Raw genomic sequence first — 21,388 nt, forward strand, 5'->3', positions numbered from 1 at the left:
CGAGCCAGAGATCTACCGCCTTGTCAAATACTGGTACTCGCAGCACAAGGGGACATGAAGAGACTCATTGTTATTCGGTAAATAAAATCGATATTTAAACTACTGCATTCTTCTCAACCGCAGCCTTTCCCTCCGACCAGCCTTGCTCCCAACTCTCCTTCCGAGCTGAGACAAATATCTCGAACAACTCCTTAACTGCATCCCACTTTTCCCTCCTTCCCTGAAGCTCCTTGGGTATTTTGTTGGGAATGCAATGACTTATGGAAGCTGAATTGGGAAATAGAAAGGACAGCACTGCTGCGACCTTTGCAGGATCCTCGATGGGTGATGCACCGACAAGAAATTCTGTGATTTTTGGACTGACTGCATCGACCGGTGCCGTATATGTTGTTTCACTTTTGAAAGTAGCATCGAAGAGAATTCCGAGAGAGTACAGCTGGCGGCAGTGCTTTAAGAGAGATGTGACTCCATCAAAGGTCAGCAACGGAGCAATGAGCCAGTACTTCTGGTCACACAAATAGAGCTGCTCTAGGTGTGGACAAGACTGAGCCATTTCTCCGAGAAAAGTATCATCGATATGCGCGGTACACGCATGGCCAAGGTCTAAATGTTTGAGTCCCTTGAATGACAGGAGCGGATGCAACATGCGAGAGTTGAGCACGATCGATTTGTTGGTAGCATCCGCGTCTGATCTCGTTGTCACGGTCAACACTAGCTCTGTAAGTTCCTCGGGATGCTCCACGCATGTTTCTAAGTGCGAGAAGAATTTTTCGGGGAAAGAATGATCGTAGAGCGCGCATTCAAGGTGCAGACGTCGAATTGAGAAATGGACGTTTTGCATGAACGCTTGAAGGAATGAAGGTGTAGGAGCTACGATTGACACCAGGACACTGGGGGAACAAAATTCCAACACGAGGGATCTAAGATCTGATGTAGCAGAGAAACGCAACTCTTGAAGCGCTTGCAAAGAGGCCGTGTGCGTCAAAGTATGTTTGTCCACAGGACCAACCCGCAATACTTGAAGCTTCTTCCAACCCAAAACTGCCTCGCTGATTGCTCAAATCGACGAATCCTCTGCGCCACAGCATAACAATCTCTCGAGCAAAGGACACGATGGTGGAAGCGATGCGACTGCGACACACTTAGAGACACTCCATGAGAGGGGTGAAAGGCTGAGTGCCTTCAGATTGGGCCCACAGAAACAACGCAAGAATGGGAAAAAGTCTTCGCGATCGGACAGCCAATTCAACTCTGTGAGGTTCGGAAGGATGGGTCCTGGAAGAGGAAAACAATTCAGAAGTTGCAAAGTCTTTATGTCCCATTTATCCGACCCAGTTGAGACTGTCAGCGTGCGGACGCGATTTGCATAACGGGCGAGATTGCGCCAGTCCGCATCGTACAATGGACGATCCCAGATCTGAGTGCGGGATCTGAGTGATGGGAAAGTGAAAAATCATGGTAGATCACTGACTAGTTGGTTGTTGCCAACCCGTCTCCCACCGGAACAAAGGACGAGTGCATCCAAAGAGTGCAGCCGAGTCCACAGGACATCTAGGGCAGGGTCTTTAAATGCTCGACAAGTTCTTGCTAGACCGGCAACCGTGACACGACCCTCTCTATCATCTACTGTACGAATAGGATCATAGACATATTCGAAAATAAGCCGCACAACTTCAGGGATCCAGCGGTGCATCTCTGGTCGAACAGACTCCAAGTCACCTGAAACAGGAAAGTGTGCTCAATACTCTAGAAAACGAATAAGTTGTAAGAATAACCCACTACTACAGTTATTTACGAAATGCAAGTAAGACACAGGCCTGCGATTTTTACTACCGTCGGTCGTGTAAGAATCCGGGTGGAGTAGTTAGGGGTATTTGCTATTGGAAGGATGTCAGAGATGTCGAGGTAGGGAGATCCTGGAAGCACTGTCCGGTATTTGCCGATTCAGACCACAGCTGCTCGACAACGTCTTGACTCATCAGTCCTCAGTCCTCAACCGTTTTAACTGACCAGAGATGATCAACGAAAACAAGTGCAGACAAATTTATCGCTGTATCATGGCAGAAGCTCCTGCAGACAATTAGACGGTACTACTAGTCACCCCATGGGATCACCGTACGAGCTAGACAGAAGAAACCCCGAACATTTGGCCTAGTATGCGCTTCATTGCGGAAGTCGGGGTACAGCAATCTATGCCTGACAATGAAACTTATCCCGTATCTCCAATGAGCAGCCCCACGATATAGATGCTCGAAAGTACTTTCGTCCTTGTCAGTGACGCGAGACCACAGTTTCCATACGCCGAGGTTTCGTCGAATCGAGTCAAACTGCTCTACCACCAGCTCCATCGTAGGCCTCCTGGTTGAAACACGTTTCCGCAAGTGCAGATGGATCTGCAGGCTTTACTATTGGCGCCAGTGAGGGTGTCCGACGACATCCTCACGATGCTTAATTTCTACAACCTACACCCAAATTCCCACACTTGCAGCTGCAGCTCCCGCCCAGGACTTGGAGACTGAAAGTGAGTGGAGCTGCTGTATACGATGATGAATGCGAGATACTTCGCGCTGTCGGTGCCCAAGCAGATCTAATGTCAAAGCAGGACAGGAACGATATGTTAGCATCCACAGAGTCTGCACATTCGCATACTAGTATCTCTGGCCCAGAGTTGCAAAACTTTTCAATGTTCGCGTGATAGCTCAACAACAACACAACATTGAAAAACGGCGACAACAGGGGGACGTAGGATTCAGTTCAGGCTTCAGCGCTATGTAAAACACATTTGCAAATTTTGTTGAGGCTACGTTGCCAGAGAGAAGCCGGCGTGAACGGTGTTTGAGCACACAGTTGCAAAATTTCTCACCTGCACAGAATTGATCAGGTCACACTAGGTGTCACACTGCCGTTTTTACTCTCCGACGCCGTCAAGTGTTGATCGAATGAAGTAGGGCGTCGGATGCCGAGCGGAGCTTGATGACTCCGACCACCAAATCACTCCTCCTGTCACGCCCTGTGTCTCGACAGTACAACATTTGTGTCGCACAACACAGCTCGGTTTTTGTGTCGGAAAAAATTAGAGCAGTGTTAGAAGGTAATGAGGAATCATGCGTAAAATTCCTGATTTTTTTTGGTCGGTGCGATGGCTTCCCTGTGATGGATTGGCGTGGAAAGTATACTTTCTGAGCAGTGTTTTACTCCCGCAAGCACTTCTCGTCCATTTTTTGTGAAATAAAAAATACAGACAGTGAGCTATGCATTGATCATCCTTCAGAATCATTGTGCAAAGAAAATGAGCGAAAGATGAGTGTGCTACATCGCATTTTGCAACTCTGGGCCAAAGATAGTATGGGAAAGCTCAGATGCTGATAGGTAAACAAACGAAATGTACATAGACACGTCTACGACATACATACAACCCGCATTACAGCAATTGCTGGCACATCAAGAGTACATCACTCAAACACGATCACTACATCTGGACCTTTGTTGTTCAGCCATTGCTTCCAAATTTTGCTATATTTTTGGGACCACGGGCGACGCACACGGAACACTTCTTCATCCGGCAAGAGGCGCGCTATCCGGTGAATTTCTCGGAGGTCTCTGTAAGAGTGATACTTGATGCGTGCAGCTGCCTGGGAAAGAGTCGGGTGATGCTTCGATCCGAAACCACAAAGCAGGCATCACTTCTTCTGAGTAACAGTATCAGATAAAAGACTTACCGACCCCCGAAATACCATCCTATGCCACTTGCAAAATGTCTTGGCTGATATGGAATATGCACCACTTTCTTCGTCGGAGTATCGAACGTCACGGTATTGAGGCAGAAGACGCGGGGTATAATACGACACGAGAGGTATCTCAGATGTCTCATGCGGCGGCCGACGAGCATTAGACTGGGCAAGGTGGCGTCGGTAACGAGCAGCAATGCACCAATATTTCGTTTCTGCTTCTAGTGTGGGGAATGATTCGTATCGTGAACGCACGGGTAATGGGAATAAGAGGCGGACGCGAATGCAAGTGGAGGATAGTGCGTGATAGAGCCTTTGGAAGAGACTGTCCACGAAGGTCCTGCTGGAGCCTGCTTGCAATAGACGCCTCCCAAGGTGAGTTGCGCAAAGAGATCGCACCACCCGGGTGGGATCGATGAGCGGGAGGCTCGTTAGTAGCAAGAAGGTAATGATGGCAGGTGGCTTGGTGTGGATGATGTTCTGCGTCTCGATTAGGGCTGTGTCTATGACAATAAATTTGGATGCGACACTCACCCGCAGCTGCATTTCGCAAGTCTCTTCGACAACGATTGGGTCAATTGTGGTTCAAACTGCTCGATTGGCCCTTAGACCTTTCAAAGTATGGGGCGGCCTTGAAAGCGATGTACGTCAGTTTCAACGGGTCAACACGTACGAAACCCTCCAGATTCCCTGAGCCCATTCCGCTTTGGCCATCCTCATGGTGGGCCGCGAGGCATAGTGGCTGCGCAATACCATTTGTGGGCAATCGACATGTCGACTGTACAAGAGCAATATTTGCGCACTGCGGGCTGTTTCACAACAAGGATGTACTTACCGTTGCCGATACAAGGCCAAAGATCAGAACGTACGTGAGACTGGGACCCCAAACCAGCTAGTGAGGTGTGTCGACTGTCGAGATTGGATAACACTAGCTCTCTAGCTAGTACGTTGGAAACTTGGATGCTATTGTTTTATCACATCATGTAGTCATAGCTGATTGCATGATCATGAGGCTGAGACTGCCGTCAACTGCTAACAGTACTCGAGGTGAGGTGCGTCCAACACAAGTGACAACATGAGGCCGAATTCAGACCAATACGTATTACGAGGTCACCTTACATGCTCAGCGGCTTCGTACGTCATAATTCATTGACAAGTCCGGTCGCGTCAGCTCGCAGTGACAAGTGTCAGTATGTCTATTCCGGTATATCACGGACGCCATATTATTTACAGATTCTGGACTGCAGATTCCCCAACCCCCGACCACTCTACGGTTTGTACTATACATTTCCCTTATTCCTTCCCTCATAGACCCAGTTGTTTCACTTTGCGTAGTTTTCAGGCCGTTAAGATCAATCGCCCAAAGGCGACACAGGAAAGAGAGCAAGATATTCATGTCCTTCGAGAAGTTCACCCAAGCACCATTTACCCCTCACCTTAAATTTTTCCAACACCTTCGACGGTTCCGCATGATCAACATAAAACTCTGTGAACATAGATGAGACAGCATCAGTGCCTGCGTTCTCCTGGAAGAGGTCACCACGAAGTTGTACGCTCTTGAGATAGTCGACGGCGGAGGCCTCCAGAATCCTCGCCGCATTTTCACGAATGAAAGACAAGTCGACTGCATACACGCCAACGTCTTGAGTCATTGTTAGTTATGATAACTGACTGCATATAGATCAACGCAAATATACCGGAATACTTTGCCAAAGCGCTGCACGCAGCAGGATGAGACGAAACAAGGCCAACTGCCGTGACTCCTTGAAACAATGGGTGGACCTTAAGGGTTTGCAGCAGCTGGGTTGCAATGTATCGTTTACGGACACTCATGTCAACGACGAGCTGAGTGATCCATCCGACCACACCTGTGACGATGTGAGCTTTCGACAACACCATAAGAATGCACACATAGACGTACCTCCTTCAAAAGACCAGACACTAGCGAAGGCATGACCGACGAGTTTCTCATGCTGAAAACACGTCACAAGGACAGTGTGGTCTGGAATAGATACACATTGACTTCGCAACTTGCTACCAGTCATCTTGACTGATTGACCTGAGAATTAATTGAGCAAGTAACAGAGTGTCCAACACAAGTGAGAGCTGACCAGGCTTGGTGTACTTCGAGATACTGATCGCCTTTTCGCCCCATATTCCGTAGTTCGTACTAAAAAGTTGCGCACGCGATTTGATGAGATCATCGGAAATCGCAGTACCTAACATGGCATTATAGGTGAAGGACGTCTCGGAGGGAGAAGTAGGAAGTGGTAGAGTTACGGACATCGTGTCAGTACTAGTGACAGTCAAAGTTAACGATTTGAGGTTGAGTCTTGTCCGATTCGAACACAGTAAATTGTAAGTGAATCAGCCCCCGACTGTGTACGCCATAGTCTCCTGTACTCGAACCAGACGTGGAGAATTTGATGGTCGCAAATGTTTGACTCTGGAGAAAACTGGATGAACGAACAGAAGCAGTATTTAAATATTTAAACATTGTACACCTGGGCTCAAACCATACAAGGTTTCAATAATTATATTTATTATTTCGCACTATTAAATTGTTTGTCTGTGTTAGGATTTAAGGCTGTCAGCTTACTACATAGTCGCCATCTTTTGAAGGCATCTAGCTAATACTATGCCAGCTCACTTCCGACCGGAGGTTCTCAGAGCATCGGAAATCAGCACTGGCTCAATATTCGGCCAAACTGGTATGCTGAAAAGTGTGCAGTGCGCCGTCCGATCCCTCTGTGCCATAGTAAGTGCTACACTTTTATTTCCTGTTTCTTCCTCTTAGATTGTATCGTCATCGAGCGGACTGCCGCAAATGTCCTGTAATGACCGCAAGTGGCGTATTGTTTCTACCATTGAACATGCACACGTTCAATCTTCAGGCAGCATGACGGGTTGTATTAATTTGGCTCCACGTCGCCCTCACACCCGAACTCGCTGAAGCGTCCACAGTGCAGCTTGAAGATAATTTGTGTCATTGTCGACTTCTGTGGGGCCACGCTCAGAAAAAACGTTCCTGAGTTGTTTCAGCTCCTCATCCTTAAATTTAAGGTAGTTTCTGTTCTCGTCGTAGAGCGCCTGAAGGAATGTCGAGGACCGCTCTGCCTGCGTGAGAGGTCATCCAGGAAGCATATTCTATATTCTCAGAAGCCAGCTCCACTGGAGCTCGGAATTTCAGCCCGCGCGACAGGGCGAGGATGCAAACCAGAGTTCACGCCCGAAGAACTTCAACAGGTATGTTTTTTATTCTTTTATACTAGAAGTTCGAAGTTCACTTATATGGCCAAAAGAATGAGGAAACGATACGCAGGGGCTTCTCGCAAATGAGCTTTAGCACCTTGTACAAAGCATCCTGGCAACGACATGGGAAATTGAGGAGGCACTCTCCACGACGGGAGGGAGATTTGGTGAGGTCAGGTCTATACAATAGGCTCTCTTTCGCACCGGGAGGCTGAGGAATCCCATCCACTGGGGAGAGGGAGAAAATGAAAAGTCAGAGTAATCCACGCTGTAGCAGCGTGATACGGAAGAACCCTGGATAAGCGCCTACATGAGTTGGGTCATGGGCAGAAGCCCAACACTACTCACCACCACCAGACCCCAACGCAAGGATATCCTAAAGGTACAGTCCTCGTCAACCTCAAATGCTGCTGACTGTCTATATCTCTGTCTAGGTCAACGCGAGATGTCAAGGGTGCTTGATGGAGCAAGGAATGCGGATCTCACTCTGAGACGGCAGCCGACACCGGCGCAGACAACGGAAGGGCAACTGACACCAATGCAGACGATGAAAGGGCATACGTGGAACGTGGCAGCAGTCGCGTTCTTCAAAGATGGTCGACGGGTCGTCACTGGTTCATATGATAAAACTCTGCAAATTTGGGACTTGGAGACAGGAGTATTGGTAGGAGGGCCATTCTGGGGACACGAGGACCGGGTGAATTCCGTGGCCATATCACCAGACGACAGGCGAATTGCGAGCGGTGGAAATGATAAAACCATCATCATCTGGGACGTCGAGAGCAAGCAAAACGTATTCGAACCGCTGGTGAAGCATACAGGCTGGGTGTTGTCGGTGTGCTTCTCACCCGATGGCAAGAAACTTGCAAGCGGGTCGGATGATTGCACGGTTGTTGTATGGAATGCAGATACTGGCGCTGTCCTCGCAACACTCGAGGGTCATGTTTTGTGGGTGTTCAGTGTTGCATTCAGCCCAGATGGGCTACAATTAGCCTCGGGATCATTCGGTGACATCCGTGTTTGGCGCACCGATAACGCCGAGCTTCTTCTCAAGATCAACGCTCACCGAAATTACATTAAAAGTGTTGTGTGGTCGCCTGACGGCCAGCAACTTCTCTCTGCGTCACAAGACAAAACAGTCAAGTTCTGGAACTCGTCCAATGGAGACCAGATCGGTCAACCTTGCACTGGTTACACTTCCCACATCTTCTCGCTCGCCATCTCGTCTGATGGCTCCTTCTTTGCCACTGCCTCACACGACCAGACTGTGCGGCTGTGGAGCACAAAGACACACCAGCACATAGGACAACCACTAAAACACACCTCGAGCATTTTGTCTGTCGCGATTTCTCCCAATGGCGAACTGCTTGTCGGTGGAGATCGCACAGGAAAGGTGCTACTCTGGTCTATCAAGCAGATACTTGAGCAACACAAGGCGGGAGAAATGACAAAGGTCGATGAAGGAGCACGTCGACAGCAACTCCTTGGTCTCAGTGACACGCAGGTATGCTATCACCCATTATTTTTAGTCTGTCTCTTCATTCATATTGCTTTCGCGGCGGCACACAGCCGCGCTGTCATGACACCGACAACGAGCTCTCTGGCAATAACGACGGTGCTAGCCACCATTCTTCGCAACAAGCGTCTGGCAGTGACAACAACCCTTCATTATTTGACGTGAGCTGCCTTCAATTTGAGTCCTTATCACGGAACATGAGCTTGCTTCATGCAGATCCCTGTTATAAACACAACGCTACCCAATGCATGCATTGCTGAGGACCCGCATACCGCTGAAGGCATCCTGTCCCAGGAGACCGACGCAGATGATAACAACCACGACTCATCTGCCGACGAGGAAGACGATGTATACGAATCGATTAAAGATGACGAGGAAGTACAGCAACTCCTTCCTCGTAGTGACACGCACGTATGCTCTTTCCCATTCTTGTCCCGCTTTTCTATTTATTTACACGAGAAACAGTTGCCGGTGCACAGTCACGAGAACGAACACGAGCCCACCTGCGATCACGACAGTCCAAGCAATCATCCATCGGATATTGACCAAGCCTCTGGCAATGACGACAATCTTTCGTTGTTTGACGTGAGCTTCTTCCTTCAATGCCTCTGCTCATAACACAACATGAAATTTCTTCATGCAGATCCTTGCCATAAACAAGATCGTCCGCAATTCATGCGTCACTGGGGATCTGCATATTACTGAAGACCTGTTGACACAAGAGATCCAAGCAGATGGTAACAACCACCACTCGTATGCCAATCGCTCTGTTGTAAGGGCGCGAAACTCCGAGTGGGACAAGGCCCTTCAAGACTCAGTCAAGGTCAAATGCTCTGCATATCATGACGCTGTTGGTGCTGACTCTGCTTCTTGACGTAGTCCATTGCTATCCAGCCCTCGTTATTGGGCTACATTTCCAAGGCCATCGCACTCTGCGCCAACGAGCAGCTCTGGGACGCGACAGAAGCATTTGATCTCGCGTTCGTATTTTCGAATCGTGATCCAACCACCGTCGGTCTATTGCTATTGATCAAGGTACTCTTGTCGCTATCTCAGAGTCTGTCTGTCGTACTAATACTTCGATGGTATCTTGTCCAGGCTGTTGTACTTTTTAATGCCGGTTGCCACGATGAGGCGATGCGGCGAGTTCAAGACCTCGCCACCGCTTGTCATCACTTAGATACACTTCCGTGCAGTTTTATCAATGTGAGCTTTACGTCATACCTCACGAGTTTCCTCACTTTCGAACACACTCCTCAGTCATATCTACGCGTACAGCTTGCAATAATCGCTTTCCATGACAGGCGGTACAGCGAAGCCGCCGATCGACTGAACGATATCATGCCTAGTATAACCGACGTGTCCTCTCGCCAAATGCCCTTTGAACCTACATTGAAGGTATTCACAGTGGTACGTCACTATGAAGCCCACAGGACACTTTTAATGATTTGCGCTGTACAGCTCTTCGGCTGGGACTTGGATTCACTATGGCAAAGTGTCAACCAAAGGCGGTGCGATGCACTCCTTCGCGCCGATCGAGTGATCGAAGCGGTCGAATCTCACCAACACACTATGCGCATGACTGATGAGGATGCGAAGGACAGCTACCTCGCATGGTTCACTGGTGGGTACTTTGGGCCTTGAACGAACATCGACACTTACTCTGAGTACGTTTAGCTTTCAAGAAAAAATGTACTGCGCGCTGTCTCGCAAAGGGAGATGAGGCTGTTGCTGCAAGCAATTACGAGGCCGCTATCGAACTATATTCGGCAGGAATCGGGCTTGACTCCTCGTGCGAGTCCCTGTTTGCGCACCGCAGCAAGGCAAATTTGGAACGAAACCTCTATGTGGAGGCCCTTTTCGACGCGGAGAAGGTGCAGACATGATGTCCATCATTGGTATAGAATTCATTCTGACACCGGCGATGCATAGCTCATCGAACTTAATACTTCTTCTTACCTGGGATACCAACTAAAGCATGCAGCGCTTCACGGCGCACGGCGCTACGATGAAGCAATCAAGACCTTCAAAATGATGCTCTCGAAGTCAGATGATACACCCGACGCGCAGATCCAAAGTAAGCCCGAATCCATCGTGGATCAACGAGAAAATTATGAACGCCTTCTCCAGAGCTGCGTCAGCAGAATGTCAATCCGTCTGACATCAAAGGCACCATTCAACGAGCCATCGACGCTAAACTTGAAAATGCCCCGCTTCGTCTACTCAATACGTCCACTGGGCGTATATGCACTCGAGAGGCACAGATCAGAGCCTTCACAGAATGCCCAGAGTACAAGGAGCTTGTATTTTCATCCATAATGTATGCGCCCATCCAAGCGGAGCATATCGAAGCAGTCGTCGCGAAGTACTTCGGTTGGGCCATGTTGTCGCATAGGTGGCAAGGCGATGAGCCGCTGCTGCACGACATCCAGGACAAGGTCGTGTATGATTTGGATGCAGTCGGAACCACAGTGAAGTTGCAGATGTTCTGCAAAACTGCTCGCAATGCGGGCTACCGCTGGGCGTGGAGCGATACATGTTGCATTGACCAGAAGAACAATGTTGAGCTCCAACGATCCGTCAATGCCATGTTTGTCTGGTATCACAACTCGGCTCTTACAATTGTCTACCTGCCGGATGTTCTGCCTTCAGCGCAGTCAGGCGCACTCGCAAAGAGCGCTTGGAACACGCGAGGGTGGACTGTTCAAGAGTTCCTCGCTCCAAATGTCATTATCTTCTACCGAAAAGACTGGATTCCATATCTCAACGACCGCTCTCCTAATCACAAAAAATCTGTTGCTATCATGAAGGAATTAGAGGATTCCACAGGCATAGATGCACAGGCTCTCATCGCCTTTCGTCCGGGGACGAGAGACGCCCGAGAGAAACTTCAATGGGCGTCGAAACGTGCCACGACTGTACCGGAAGACATTGCATATTCACTGTTTGGCATATTCGGCATCCACCTCCCTGTCATCTACGGCGAGACGAGGCAGAATGCGCTCGGCCGGCTCTTGCAAGAGATCATAGCCCAGTCGGGCGATATCACTGCCCTGGACTGGGTCGGAACATCGTCTCCGTTCAATAGCTGTTTGCCAGCCGAGATTGTCTCGTACCATTCTCCGTCATGCATGACGCCATCTCTATCTGATGATCAGATACAGATGTCAATCTCATTGCTGCAAAATGCCACTGTCGTGGAACAGGCACTGACGCTGTGTACCCGGCTTGACCACCTCGGCGCTCCTCGTTTCGCGCACCGCAGACTGCAACTGCCTTGCATTGTATTTCCTATCACAGAAGTCAGGCGAAGTCGCGGTCAAGACCAAAAGACACGTTTCACTTATTATGTCAAAGCAAACGGACTTAAAGACCTGGTGATCACTACGGAAGCCAGATTGGGTCAATTCTCGCAGGCAAGGCCCGGCCAGCAGACATTCATGCTCGTCCGTCCGTGGAATATTCATGACCTCGGGCTACCCAACTTTGTGGGTGATAGAACCATAAAAACTTTGTCTATGCCCTGGTCTATGTCAGATCATTCGCTGTATGGCTCTCCTAAAGCATATGCGCCAGCTGATTTGGAGTCGCACGCCCGAGCGTCAAGGTTGATCGCTCGCCTCGGACAGCCTTTTGGCGCACTTTTGCTAGCGCAGCAGCGTGTCGGGGAGTACAGGAGGATTGCTTCGGATAACAATATCATCGCGCAAGTCAAGGATGTGACTTCTGTTCGTGACATGATGGACGTCAGGACGCTAGAGATATTGTAGACTTATTCTTGTCGAAGGACGGAGAACCCCTGACGCATTTTCATTCATACCTTCACAGTACCTTTGTGAAACAATATTCCTTTGTAACATAGTCCGCGATCTGTATCTATACATGCTTGAGTAGCATTGATCCGCTGTGCACGAAGGTCAATTGGATTTTACGTGTAGATGCCACTCGTCAATAGACTGCCGGTCTACAACGCCGACATGAGTATCCCGCTGACTCTCTCACAATCCATCTCCTTGACCGGCTGTAAAAATCCTAAAATGCATATCATTGTGAAGGCTTTAACAAGCTGTGTGACATTGCACACCTTCATGACAATGGCGGCTTCTTGGACTGCGTTCACGCAAGGTTCCGCCGCACTCGATGAGAATCTCTGTTTGGCCGATGACGTTACTTGGCTTTGATGCTCCTCCGAACAAGATCGATGACGACCTCCGACGCGTATCTGCTCAGAATTGTCAATGATGCATACTGCAGGAATTGGTATGGGTCACTCTTTTTGCCAAAATCGTGACCTCGTCACACACTACTACCACCTGGGTTACCCAATAAGTAAGTATTATTATACTGGGTGATCGAGCGCCTCGCTAAGTATTACTTAGCTTAGTTGCGTTAAATCCCAACACCAGCATTAAACCTTGCCCTAAATAATGTTTTACCTTATGCTACCTTGTAAGGTATTCTCGGAATGAGCCGATATAGTTAATTAACATATTAGGAATATACAGAGCCTAAATTATGTAGGCTATTCCCACGACACCTTCTCCTCGACGTCAACAGTGAGCTCGCCCTTGTCGACGTTGAGCTCACCAACGGGGTCGTTCTCCTCCATCTCTGCTCTGCCTTCGCTCAGTCATCGACACCAAGGCCCCCTCACCGCCACATTACCCGTCCTACAAGAAGATCAGCATCAATACTCCTGCTCTGCCTTCACCCAGTCATTGACGCTATGGGTCCCTTCACTGCCGCATCACCCGTCCTCCTCGAAGATCCACGTCAATGGTGAGAGTGGGCAATCCTGCTGTCTGCGATTTCTACTTACAGTTGCACAGAGGTCTCCTAGTCCCTTATCATTATCACCATCGCATCACCTCCATGCTCAACGTCAGCGGTGAGAGTGGGCAATCCCGCTGTTCGCAATTTCTACTTACAGTCGCACAGAGGTCTCCTACTAACTCCCCTTATTGTTATCACCATCGCATCGCCTCCAGGCTCAACGTCAACGGTGAGAGTGGGCAATCCCGCTGTTCGCAATTTCTACTTACAGTCGCATAGAGGTCTCCTCAGCCGTTCATTTATCACCATCACCTTGTCAATTGTGCTTCTCCTTAAGGTCAGTTTCAAGGCTGTCCTGCTCACACTCACACCGTCTCGCTGCAGGACCATTGTTCACTTCCCAACATGGCCTCTCGTGGTACAAGGGCCAAGAGAGAGTGGGCAATCCCACAGTTCGCGATTTTTACCTACAGTCGCAGGGAGGTCTCCTTGGAAGTTCATCTACCACCATCTATTTCTGGCTTATGAGTTCCTTGCCCTTCTACTACCGCTATGCCGCATTGCACTGTCTAATTTATGCAATGATTAATTTTATCCTCGCAACCCTTTTTTAGCATTGACTCTGTCCAGCCTGAGTATATTAAGTACTAATCAACCTATAACGCGCATTGAGGTACAGTGAGAAGCCTCAAAGGCCAACAGTGGATGGGCCACTGAACAGTTGATTTAAGTGGGTGAGAGTACCATCAAAATCAAATGAAAAATCCAAGTCATCGCAGAGTCCATTGGCAGTATCGAAGGCAGTGGGATCGAAGGCAGTGGGATTGAAGAGAGTGGGATTGAAGAGAGTAGGATCATTCCCACCGGCGGGAGCAGATGCCAAAGGATCAACGAGTGGCGCAGGTGATGTGCAGCTTATGCTGTCGTCCACTGGGTTGGGAGAGAGTCCATTCCCACTGGCGGGAGTAGACGCCAAAGGTTCGGTCTGAGTAGAACTGCCCGCAGAAGCAGAGGGAGGTGGCACAGGTGATGTGCGACTTGCGCTGTCGTCGTTGTCGGCGTTCTCGTTGTTCTCATCAGGAGAACGAGCGCGAGTGCGTTTCTTGCCCTTGTCTGAGCGGGTCCGACAACGACGTTCAACAATTGCACCGCTGTCGAGTTTTTCATTTCGCTCGCAATGAAGTTGCTCGAACTCCTCGTTCTCCAACTGTCTCCAGTGGATCTCTCCGGACTTCCATTTCCGTTCGAGCATCTCCAGGTCGGCGAGTGAGCTTGACACTTTGCTAAAGTTTTCAAAGGGGATTTCGTCAGGCCACCCTGTGCAAACGACAAGATAGCGCTGAACAATGTTGCGCCAGTAGTGAGCCCATTGCATCTTTGCATCTGGGTCACCGGTAATGTTCTCTGACATTCAATAAGTTAGACAAGAGAATGGTCAAAGAGTGGTGCATGTACTCACGGAGTTTCTCGTTGATTATGTTTCTGATCGAGCCGCGAATGTTAGAACAACGTTTTTGATGATTTTGAGCAGCACCTAGATAGATTCAGTGGTAAATTCATTAAGTACTAGCAAAATAAAACTCACCGCATATCCCACTCATCGCGAAACCTTCCATCTTACCAACAAGATCTTGATTATCAACGTTCATGATGGACTCCATGAAATTCTCAACACCATGTGTTGCGAAGGCAACCCCACGGAGTGGCAGGTCGGTAGAGCCGCGCGTCGTGTATAGTATCGTTTCTGCACCTGTTCGGGATCTTAAGCTATTTAACTGTGAATTATTGTAATTAATATTATTGAAATGAAAAAAAAAATGCCTACCTCATTCTCGACGGCCTTGAGGGTCTGAGTAACATCGTTGACCTTCAATTTGGTGGATATGTGAGTGCCGGTAGTCTTTGTGGCCTTGAATTCCTCGTACTCCTTCAAAATGCTAGCTTTCACGTCGTCATCGAGTTTGTGATACTCAGCGTGATTCTCCTGGACAAGGTCTTGCAGGACTGCCTTCCCAGACAGTCCTGTAGCATAAAATAAGTCAGTGGTAGAAGAACTGTAGACACAAAAAGCACGTACCATTTTCTTTGTCCGCGGTCTGATTTTTCTTCCAGCAGAATGCATTCCACATGCTCGATTTGGCACGCTTCGTCCGCAAGAGCCCTTGACCCTGTTATGATCAACGTTCACCGATTGGTAAAGGTATCACACAACCACTAGGACTCGTCAAGAATAAGAGAATAGATGGTATTGAGAGTGAACGTCTGAGTCTACACTGGGTAGGAACGAAGAGGTTAAGTCTAAAGAGAAACTACGCTAACTACCCTACCTATATACATAACATTGAGTCGGAGATATCTGAGTCTGTAAATAATCAGCCAATGAGAAAGGAGTCGTACGATACTGCGCATGACGTAGTATGACGTCGCGATATATAAGCAATGATGTCAGAGACGGAGATTAAGTGATAGGAAGACCTATGGTTTTAGCCCTGGGCGTAGGGGATCCGATCGGAGATGTGATTGGTGAAATGTGAAGGGGTGAAGCTGTGATGTGGTGATGATGTGATAATGTGAAAGGTAGTGGTGTCACGTGACCGGTTCGGGTATGGGACATAGCCGAAGGAAAACCGAGGAAAGAAAAATGATTCGTATTGGGAATTCGTGACATTACCCCCTCTTTAAGGTGAGCGTCCTCACGAACATAGGATGGTCGAATATTTTTTTGTCTCCATTCCAAGAAACCAGGAGTTTGTAAGACTGGAATGATTGCGCTTGCAATTTGACGTGATTTGGGTGCATCGGGATTTGCCGCGTAAAACTCGCTGACTAATCTTGGGGAGTTTTTTAGGTTTTCTTCATTTTCCCATGTTGCTTCCTCTAATGGATATCCTTTCCACTTTGATAAGAATTGCAACCAGTTTCGCCGCACTCTGCTGGCTATTACTGCTTCTACTTCGTATTCTTTCATTCCTTCCACTATTTCGGGGGGTGGACGCTCTGGTGTGGTGCGAGTTGTTAGTGACGAGGTTTTATGAGCGGTGAGTAGTTCTACATGGAAAACCGGGTGAATTTGATAGGATTCTGGTAATTTCAACTTGTAGTTCAATTCGCCTACTCGCTCGAGTATTTCAAAGGGACCAAGACGGCGATCCGATAACTTCTGACTCAGTCGTTGTTGTTTGATGTTTCTGGCGTCTAGCCAAACCTTTTGTCCTACTTCGAAAATTGGTGCGTCTTTTACTCCTCGATCATAGAAGTGTTTCATCCGATCATTGGCGATTTCTAGTGTTGCCTTTGCCTCGTCCTGTGCCTCCTTCATTTCTGCTACTCTTTGATCGGCTAATGGAACGGTGTTGGAGGAGTTAGGAGAAATAATGAATTCGGGATTATAGCTGTAGAGGCATTTGAAAGGGGAGTGTCCGGTTATGGTAATGGAATTGTTATGCGTGAATTCTGCAATGGGAAGCCATGATGCCCAATCGTTCTGATGGTAAGACGTAAACACTCGAAGGTATTGTTCCACTTCTTGGTTTACTTGTTCCGTCTGTCTGTCTGTCTGTGGGTGATATGCGGTCGACATAGACCATTTGGTCCCTAGTCTTTTTGAGACTTCTTGCATGAATTTGGACATGAATTGTGTTCCACGATCGGAAATCACCTTCTTTGGTGTTCCGTGCAATTTCCATACGTATTTAAGAAACAAGTCCGCGATTCCTTTCGAAGTAACGTCCTTGGTGGTTGGCGCGAGATGGGCTTGTTTGGTGAAGCGATCGACTACTACGAGGATACTGTCTTTGCCTTCTGATTTAGGGAGATCGGTAATCAGGTCACAGCTAATCGTTTGCCATGGACCTTCGGGGATTTCATTAGGCTTCAAGGGACCATGGGGTTTAGATGGTAACACCTTCGTTTGTTTACATCTGTTGCATCCATCTACGTAGTCATTGACCCACTTCTGCATCTGTGGCCACCAATAGTTACGAGAAACAAGTTCGAGAGTTTTAGCATGTCCCATATGTCCTGCTGCGGGTGAATCATGGAAGATTTCTAGCACCGAGCGACGAATGTCTTTGTTGTTGGGTACGTAAACCAATCCTCTGAAAAGAATGAGTCCATCTTCTGTATTCCACTCTTCTAGTCCTTTTCGCAGTTGTACTGGAGCCTTCTTAATGGTTTCGATAGCATTTCGGACTTCCGGATCTAGATCTGTGCAGTTTCTGATTTGTTTAAGCAATGTTTGCTCTCCTTGTATCAGAACTTGACCTCTTTTTGTGGCTTTGATTTGGAAAAACTTGGGTTTTAAAAGCACGTGATCCAAATTGTCGTTTTCTACCCCCCCTCTGTGGTCTGGCCTCCTGGACAGAGTGTCGGCAGTGTCGTTGACCTTCCCCGGCTCATGGTGCAGTGTAAATTCATACTCTGCAAGGAACAAAGACCACCTCGCTTGTCTGCGAGTTAACTTCTGACTTGTCATGAAGTATTCAAGGTTTTTGTGGTCCGTCCATATCTCTACCGGTTCTGGTGCACCTTGCACATAATGCCTCCACTCTTCTAAGGCGCGAATAATAGCTAATAGTTCCTTATCGTGAATATCATAGTTTCGTTCCGCATCTTGCATAGATTTACTGAAAAAGGCAACAGGATGCCATAGTCCATCGTCTTCTTTTTGAGATAATACGCCACCCGTAGCATAGTCAGATGCATCTGTTTTGATTCTTTTCTTTTTTGTGGCATCTGGCATTGCTAATACTGGTGCGGATGTGAAATTGTCTTTAAGGGTTTGGAAAGCCCTTTCTTGTTTGTCCGTCCATTTCCATGGCACATCCTTCCTGATGAGGTCGTTCATGGGTTTGGCAATGTTCGAGAATCCGAGAATGAAATGTCGATAAAAGTTCGCGAATCCCATGAATCGTTGGATGTCTTTGACACAGGTAGGAGTGGGCCATTCTTGGACTCCTTTAACCTTAACTGGGTCCATTGAGACGTGTCCATCTTTAATGATCAAACCGAGGAACTCCACTTCCTTCTTCTCGAAGGAACACTTTTCGGGTTTAAGATAAAGATCATTGTCCTGAAGTCTTTTCAATACTTCGCATACCACCTTCCGATGTTCTTCTATAGTACCATTTGTGAAGACCAGAATGTCGTCGATATAGACCACAACGACTTTTCCTTCTTTTAGATCTTGGAAAATCTGGTCCATCATGGTTTGGAAGGTGGCAGGAGAGTTTGTCATTCCGAAATACATAACTACTGGTTCATGGTGTTCGAAAGGAGTTTTGAAGGCTGCCTTCCATTCATCTCCTTTTCGCATTCTAATATTATTGTATCCCCATCGAACGTCCATTTTCGAAAAGAGGCTTGCACCAGTAAGGGAGTCGATGAGATCTTGTGACCGAGGGAGAGGGTATGCGTTTCGGACAGTCTTCTCATTCAACCTTCAATAGTCCATGACGGGTCTAAGTTTTCCGTCTTTTTTGGCAACAAAGAAGAAAGGAGCTGCCACTGGAGATTCTGAATCTCGCAGTCTCCCTAATTCATATTCTTGTTTGAGCCATTTCTCACATGCATCGTGTTCTGCAGGCGAAAGGGGATATGCTTTCGAGTTCGGAGGAAGGTCATTAGGATCCTTGAAGTCTACCTTGTGATCCCACTTCTTGGGTTCAGGGAATCTAGTAGATTCTTCTTCGGAGAAAACCTTGAGATAATCATGGAGCCATTCTGGGACCATCTCTTCTACGGATTTCTTTTCCTTCTTCTTTTCCTCTTGTTGAGCTAACTCCGAAGCGACTGAGCTTTTGTACTTGATCCACACATTTCGTGGTGAATCTTCATCTTGGATCTCCTCTATCTCTACTTTCTTGGGAGCACTCGAATCTGAAGGCTGTACTTTGGCTGCCGGGATCGAAGTTTCCATGGTGACTTCATCGTCATCTTCTTCCATGGGTAATAAAGCAGATAATGTATCCTTCTGCTTTTTTGCCTTGGTCTTTCTCTTCTTTTCCTTGGCATCCTTGCATTTGACTGGGCAGCAGTTCAACGTCATTTTTCCCGCATTCCAATCTATGTTTGGATTATGATATCGTAGCCAATCTACTCCAATGATAACATCATCAGTTCCTAGATCCGTGATCAGAAAGGCTACTTCTTCCTCGTGATCTCCTATTTTCAGAGTCAAATCTGTGTAGCTTTTGATTGGTCTGGCGGAGTTTTTAGTTCCATCGATATTGCGGACAGGCAGTGCTCGCAGTAACTGCTTGGTTTTGACTTTGTTCTTGTCTACGAACCTTTGGCTTAGAAATAAGTTCGTTGCTCCGCAGTCTACTAGAGCTTCTAATTCTGCTTTTTTGTTTTTTCCCTTTAGCGTGATTGGCAAGTAAAAATGATCTCGTTTATTTCCAGAACAAACTTCCGATACTTCTGTAAACATGATTGCCGAGTCACTAAGGATAGAAAAACAATTGTTCTGGTCTAAGTTCGCAGTCAACTTCGACCTATCTAAAAACCCCGTTTCTTCAGGGCTTCATCTGAAGAAGTCAAGAAGATCCTCTCGTTCACAATGCGTTGGATATCTTCCAGCGTGATGGGTTTTACTGCTGGTTTCTCTTCTTCTTCCTTGACCGCTTTGATAGCAGGTCCCTTGCCTTTGGTATCCATCGGCTGTCCAGTGCAATTACGGGCCATGTGCCCGGGTTTTCCACAATGATAACACTTGAAAGTGTCTCCCGATTTGCCTTGAGGTTGGGGTCCACCTCGTGTCTTTGATGCGTCTACGTCCATTGCATCTCCTCCTTGTGAAACTGGTTTGAGAGGGCCTCTTTCAACCCATGGGCGACGTGGTGGTTGCCAGGTCTTCTTTTTCTCATCGTCCAGTTCCTCAAAGTTCGTTCCGATAATAAGAGCATGCGAAATTATTCCTTCTAGGGTGCTCTTGTCCCTAGGGTTTACGTGGGCCAACTGATCCCTGATCCGTTGGGATAATGCGAGATGGAACTTGCGTATAAGTTCGTAGTCTGAGAAGCGACAGTGGGCGACCTTCTGTCTGAAGAGAGAGACGAATTCCGCGATGCTGCGGTTTCCTTGCTGGAGATGATCTATCTCCCTAGCAATTTTCTCTTCTTTGTTGATGATGCCCCACATGGCTTGCATATCATTCTTCAACTGGTCATACGATCCGAGTCGTCTGCTTAGAGAGGTTTTGGATACGCTTTCTCCCCATTTCGCTGCAGAGCCCTTGCAGAAAGAAATAAGACAGGAACTCTTCTGGAGCTCAGAGGCGGTGGGATAGGATGTGAGGTAGAGGTCGAGTTGGGAGAGGAATGTATCAACGTCGATGGAGTTCTTGTCTCCCGTGAATTCTGTAGGTTTGGCCATCTTGAGATCAGAGCTCGAAACTCCAGAGGTAAACACCTGTGTTGTTGGCGTTGTTGTATGAAAGGCTTGCAAAGCCATGATCGTTTGCTCGGCTGCCCTCAGCCTCTCTGCTAGCTCATTCTTCTCTGTCTCTACCCTGTTCAGGTTCTCGGCTAAGAGTGCGAGATGGTCTTTCACTTCGTTGTACCGGTTTTGGTTGAGCTCTCTTTCTTGTGTGGTTACGGTGAAGATGGCAGTTCGAAATGTTCTGGTGGGTGATGGTAGTCCCCTCTGGGCCTAAGATGCCTTCCGCTACCACAGAGCCTGGCCTCGACAGGGTTGGTGTGGAGCTTTCTGCAGATACCGATGGCCCTGCTCCTAGTGTCTGCCATCCTTGAATTGGTGTGTGGTGCGGGGCGGGGGATTGGATTGTTCTCCAATCTTGCTTGGACATGAAGGAAGGGACAGTTGTTCTCCCGACAGGTATTGTTGTTGTGAACTTGTAGGGCACGGTCTCTGACGAGACGAGATCTCCAAGGGGGAGCTATGATGACTATAGGTGCGAATACAGCGCGTGTAGCAGTTCGTCAACCTATGTAGAACTCGAGAGGAGTTCAGGAGTGATGCGGTGAAGTTTGGGTCTTCTTAATACCCACAACCTCCTAAGGTAATGTAACTAGGGTTGTAAGACCCGCGAGTGCCGTTCTTTATAGTACGAAAGAAAGGTAGGTAGCGTGCAGTCAGTAGGGTTTTGGACCTAACTGCA

General features: G+C 47.9%; 6 protein-coding genes across 6 annotated transcripts; 1 reads left to right on the forward strand and 5 right to left on the reverse strand.

Annotated features, from left to right (window-relative positions):
- Positions 1 to 94: 94 nt before the first annotated feature.
- On the reverse strand, positions 95 to 1,693 carry EDB91DRAFT_1251915 (uncharacterized protein; the record flags this gene model as incomplete). Its single annotated transcript, XM_041323438.1, has 4 exons — positions 95 to 960; positions 1,019 to 1,141; positions 1,198 to 1,417; positions 1,472 to 1,693. The coding sequence occupies 4 exons, from the start codon at positions 1,691 to 1,693 to the stop codon at positions 95 to 97; spliced, it is 1,431 nt and encodes a 476-aa protein (XP_041173728.1).
- Positions 1,694 to 1,957: 264 nt separating this feature from the next.
- Positions 1,958 to 2,763, reverse strand: EDB91DRAFT_1152662 (uncharacterized protein; the record flags this gene model as incomplete). The annotated part of the gene is made up of 1 exon (XM_041319490.1): positions 1,958 to 2,763. A coding segment is annotated over exon 1 (251 nt), but the record flags the coding sequence as incomplete, so codon positions are not given.
- A 601-nt stretch (positions 2,764 to 3,364) lies between these two features.
- On the reverse strand, positions 3,365 to 4,490 carry EDB91DRAFT_702185 (uncharacterized protein). The gene is made up of 3 exons (XM_041328149.1): positions 4,263 to 4,490; positions 3,720 to 4,208; positions 3,365 to 3,653 (listed from the first exon to the last, which is right to left on the reverse strand). The coding sequence occupies exons 1-3, from the start codon at positions 4,272 to 4,274 to the stop codon at positions 3,453 to 3,455; spliced, it is 702 nt and encodes a 233-aa protein (XP_041173730.1). The 5' UTR covers positions 4,275 to 4,490; the 3' UTR covers positions 3,365 to 3,452.
- A 415-nt stretch (positions 4,491 to 4,905) lies between these two features.
- EDB91DRAFT_1152670 (uncharacterized protein) lies at positions 4,906 to 6,198 on the reverse strand. Its single transcript, XM_041319491.1, has 4 exons — positions 5,840 to 6,198; positions 5,650 to 5,787; positions 5,426 to 5,596; positions 4,906 to 5,370 (listed from the first exon to the last, which is right to left on the reverse strand). The coding sequence occupies exons 1-4, from the start codon at positions 6,012 to 6,014 to the stop codon at positions 5,081 to 5,083; spliced, it is 774 nt and encodes a 257-aa protein (XP_041173731.1). The 5' UTR covers positions 6,015 to 6,198; the 3' UTR covers positions 4,906 to 5,080.
- Positions 6,199 to 11,629: 5,431 nt separating this feature from the next.
- On the forward strand, positions 11,630 to 12,266 carry EDB91DRAFT_1152702 (uncharacterized protein; the record flags this gene model as incomplete). Its single annotated transcript, XM_041319492.1, has 1 exon — positions 11,630 to 12,266. The coding sequence occupies exon 1, from the start codon at positions 11,661 to 11,663 to the stop codon at positions 12,264 to 12,266; it is 606 nt and encodes a 201-aa protein (XP_041173732.1). The 5' UTR covers positions 11,630 to 11,660.
- Positions 12,267 to 13,957: 1,691 nt separating this feature from the next.
- EDB91DRAFT_1084870 (uncharacterized protein) lies at positions 13,958 to 15,129 on the reverse strand (the record flags this gene model as incomplete). The annotated part of the gene is made up of 4 exons (XM_041315821.1): positions 13,958 to 14,673; positions 14,729 to 14,803; positions 14,855 to 15,036; positions 15,095 to 15,129. The coding sequence occupies 4 exons, from the start codon at positions 15,127 to 15,129 to the stop codon at positions 13,958 to 13,960; spliced, it is 1,008 nt and encodes a 335-aa protein (XP_041173733.1).
- Positions 15,130 to 21,388: the final 6,259 nt, after the last annotated feature.

This window comes from Suillus paluster (genome assembly GCF_016628075.1).
Source record: "Suillus paluster strain FC165 chromosome Unknown EDB91scaffold_60, whole genome shotgun sequence".
NCBI lineage: Eukaryota > Fungi > Basidiomycota > Agaricomycetes > Boletales > Suillaceae > Suillus > Suillus paluster.

Bases quoted from the DNA above. Each gene is read 5' to 3' on its own strand.
- EDB91DRAFT_702185 (XM_041328149.1), bottom strand. The intron at 3,654-3,719 runs GTAAGTCTTTTA...TTCGGATCGAAG, and splicing joins GGATGGTATTTCGGGGGTCG to CATCACCCGACTCTTTCCCA.
- EDB91DRAFT_1152670 (XM_041319491.1), bottom strand. From the start codon at position 6,014: ATGTCCGTAACTCTACCACTTCCTACTTCTCCCTCCGAGACGTCCTTC. The intron at 5,788-5,839 runs GTCAGCTCTCAC...ATTAATTCTCAG, and splicing joins CTCGAAGTACACCAAGCCTG to GTCAATCAGTCAAGATGACT. The intron at 5,597-5,649 runs GTACGTCTATGT...ACATCGTCACAG, and splicing joins TGTCTGGTCTTTTGAAGGAG to GTGTGGTCGGATGGATCACT.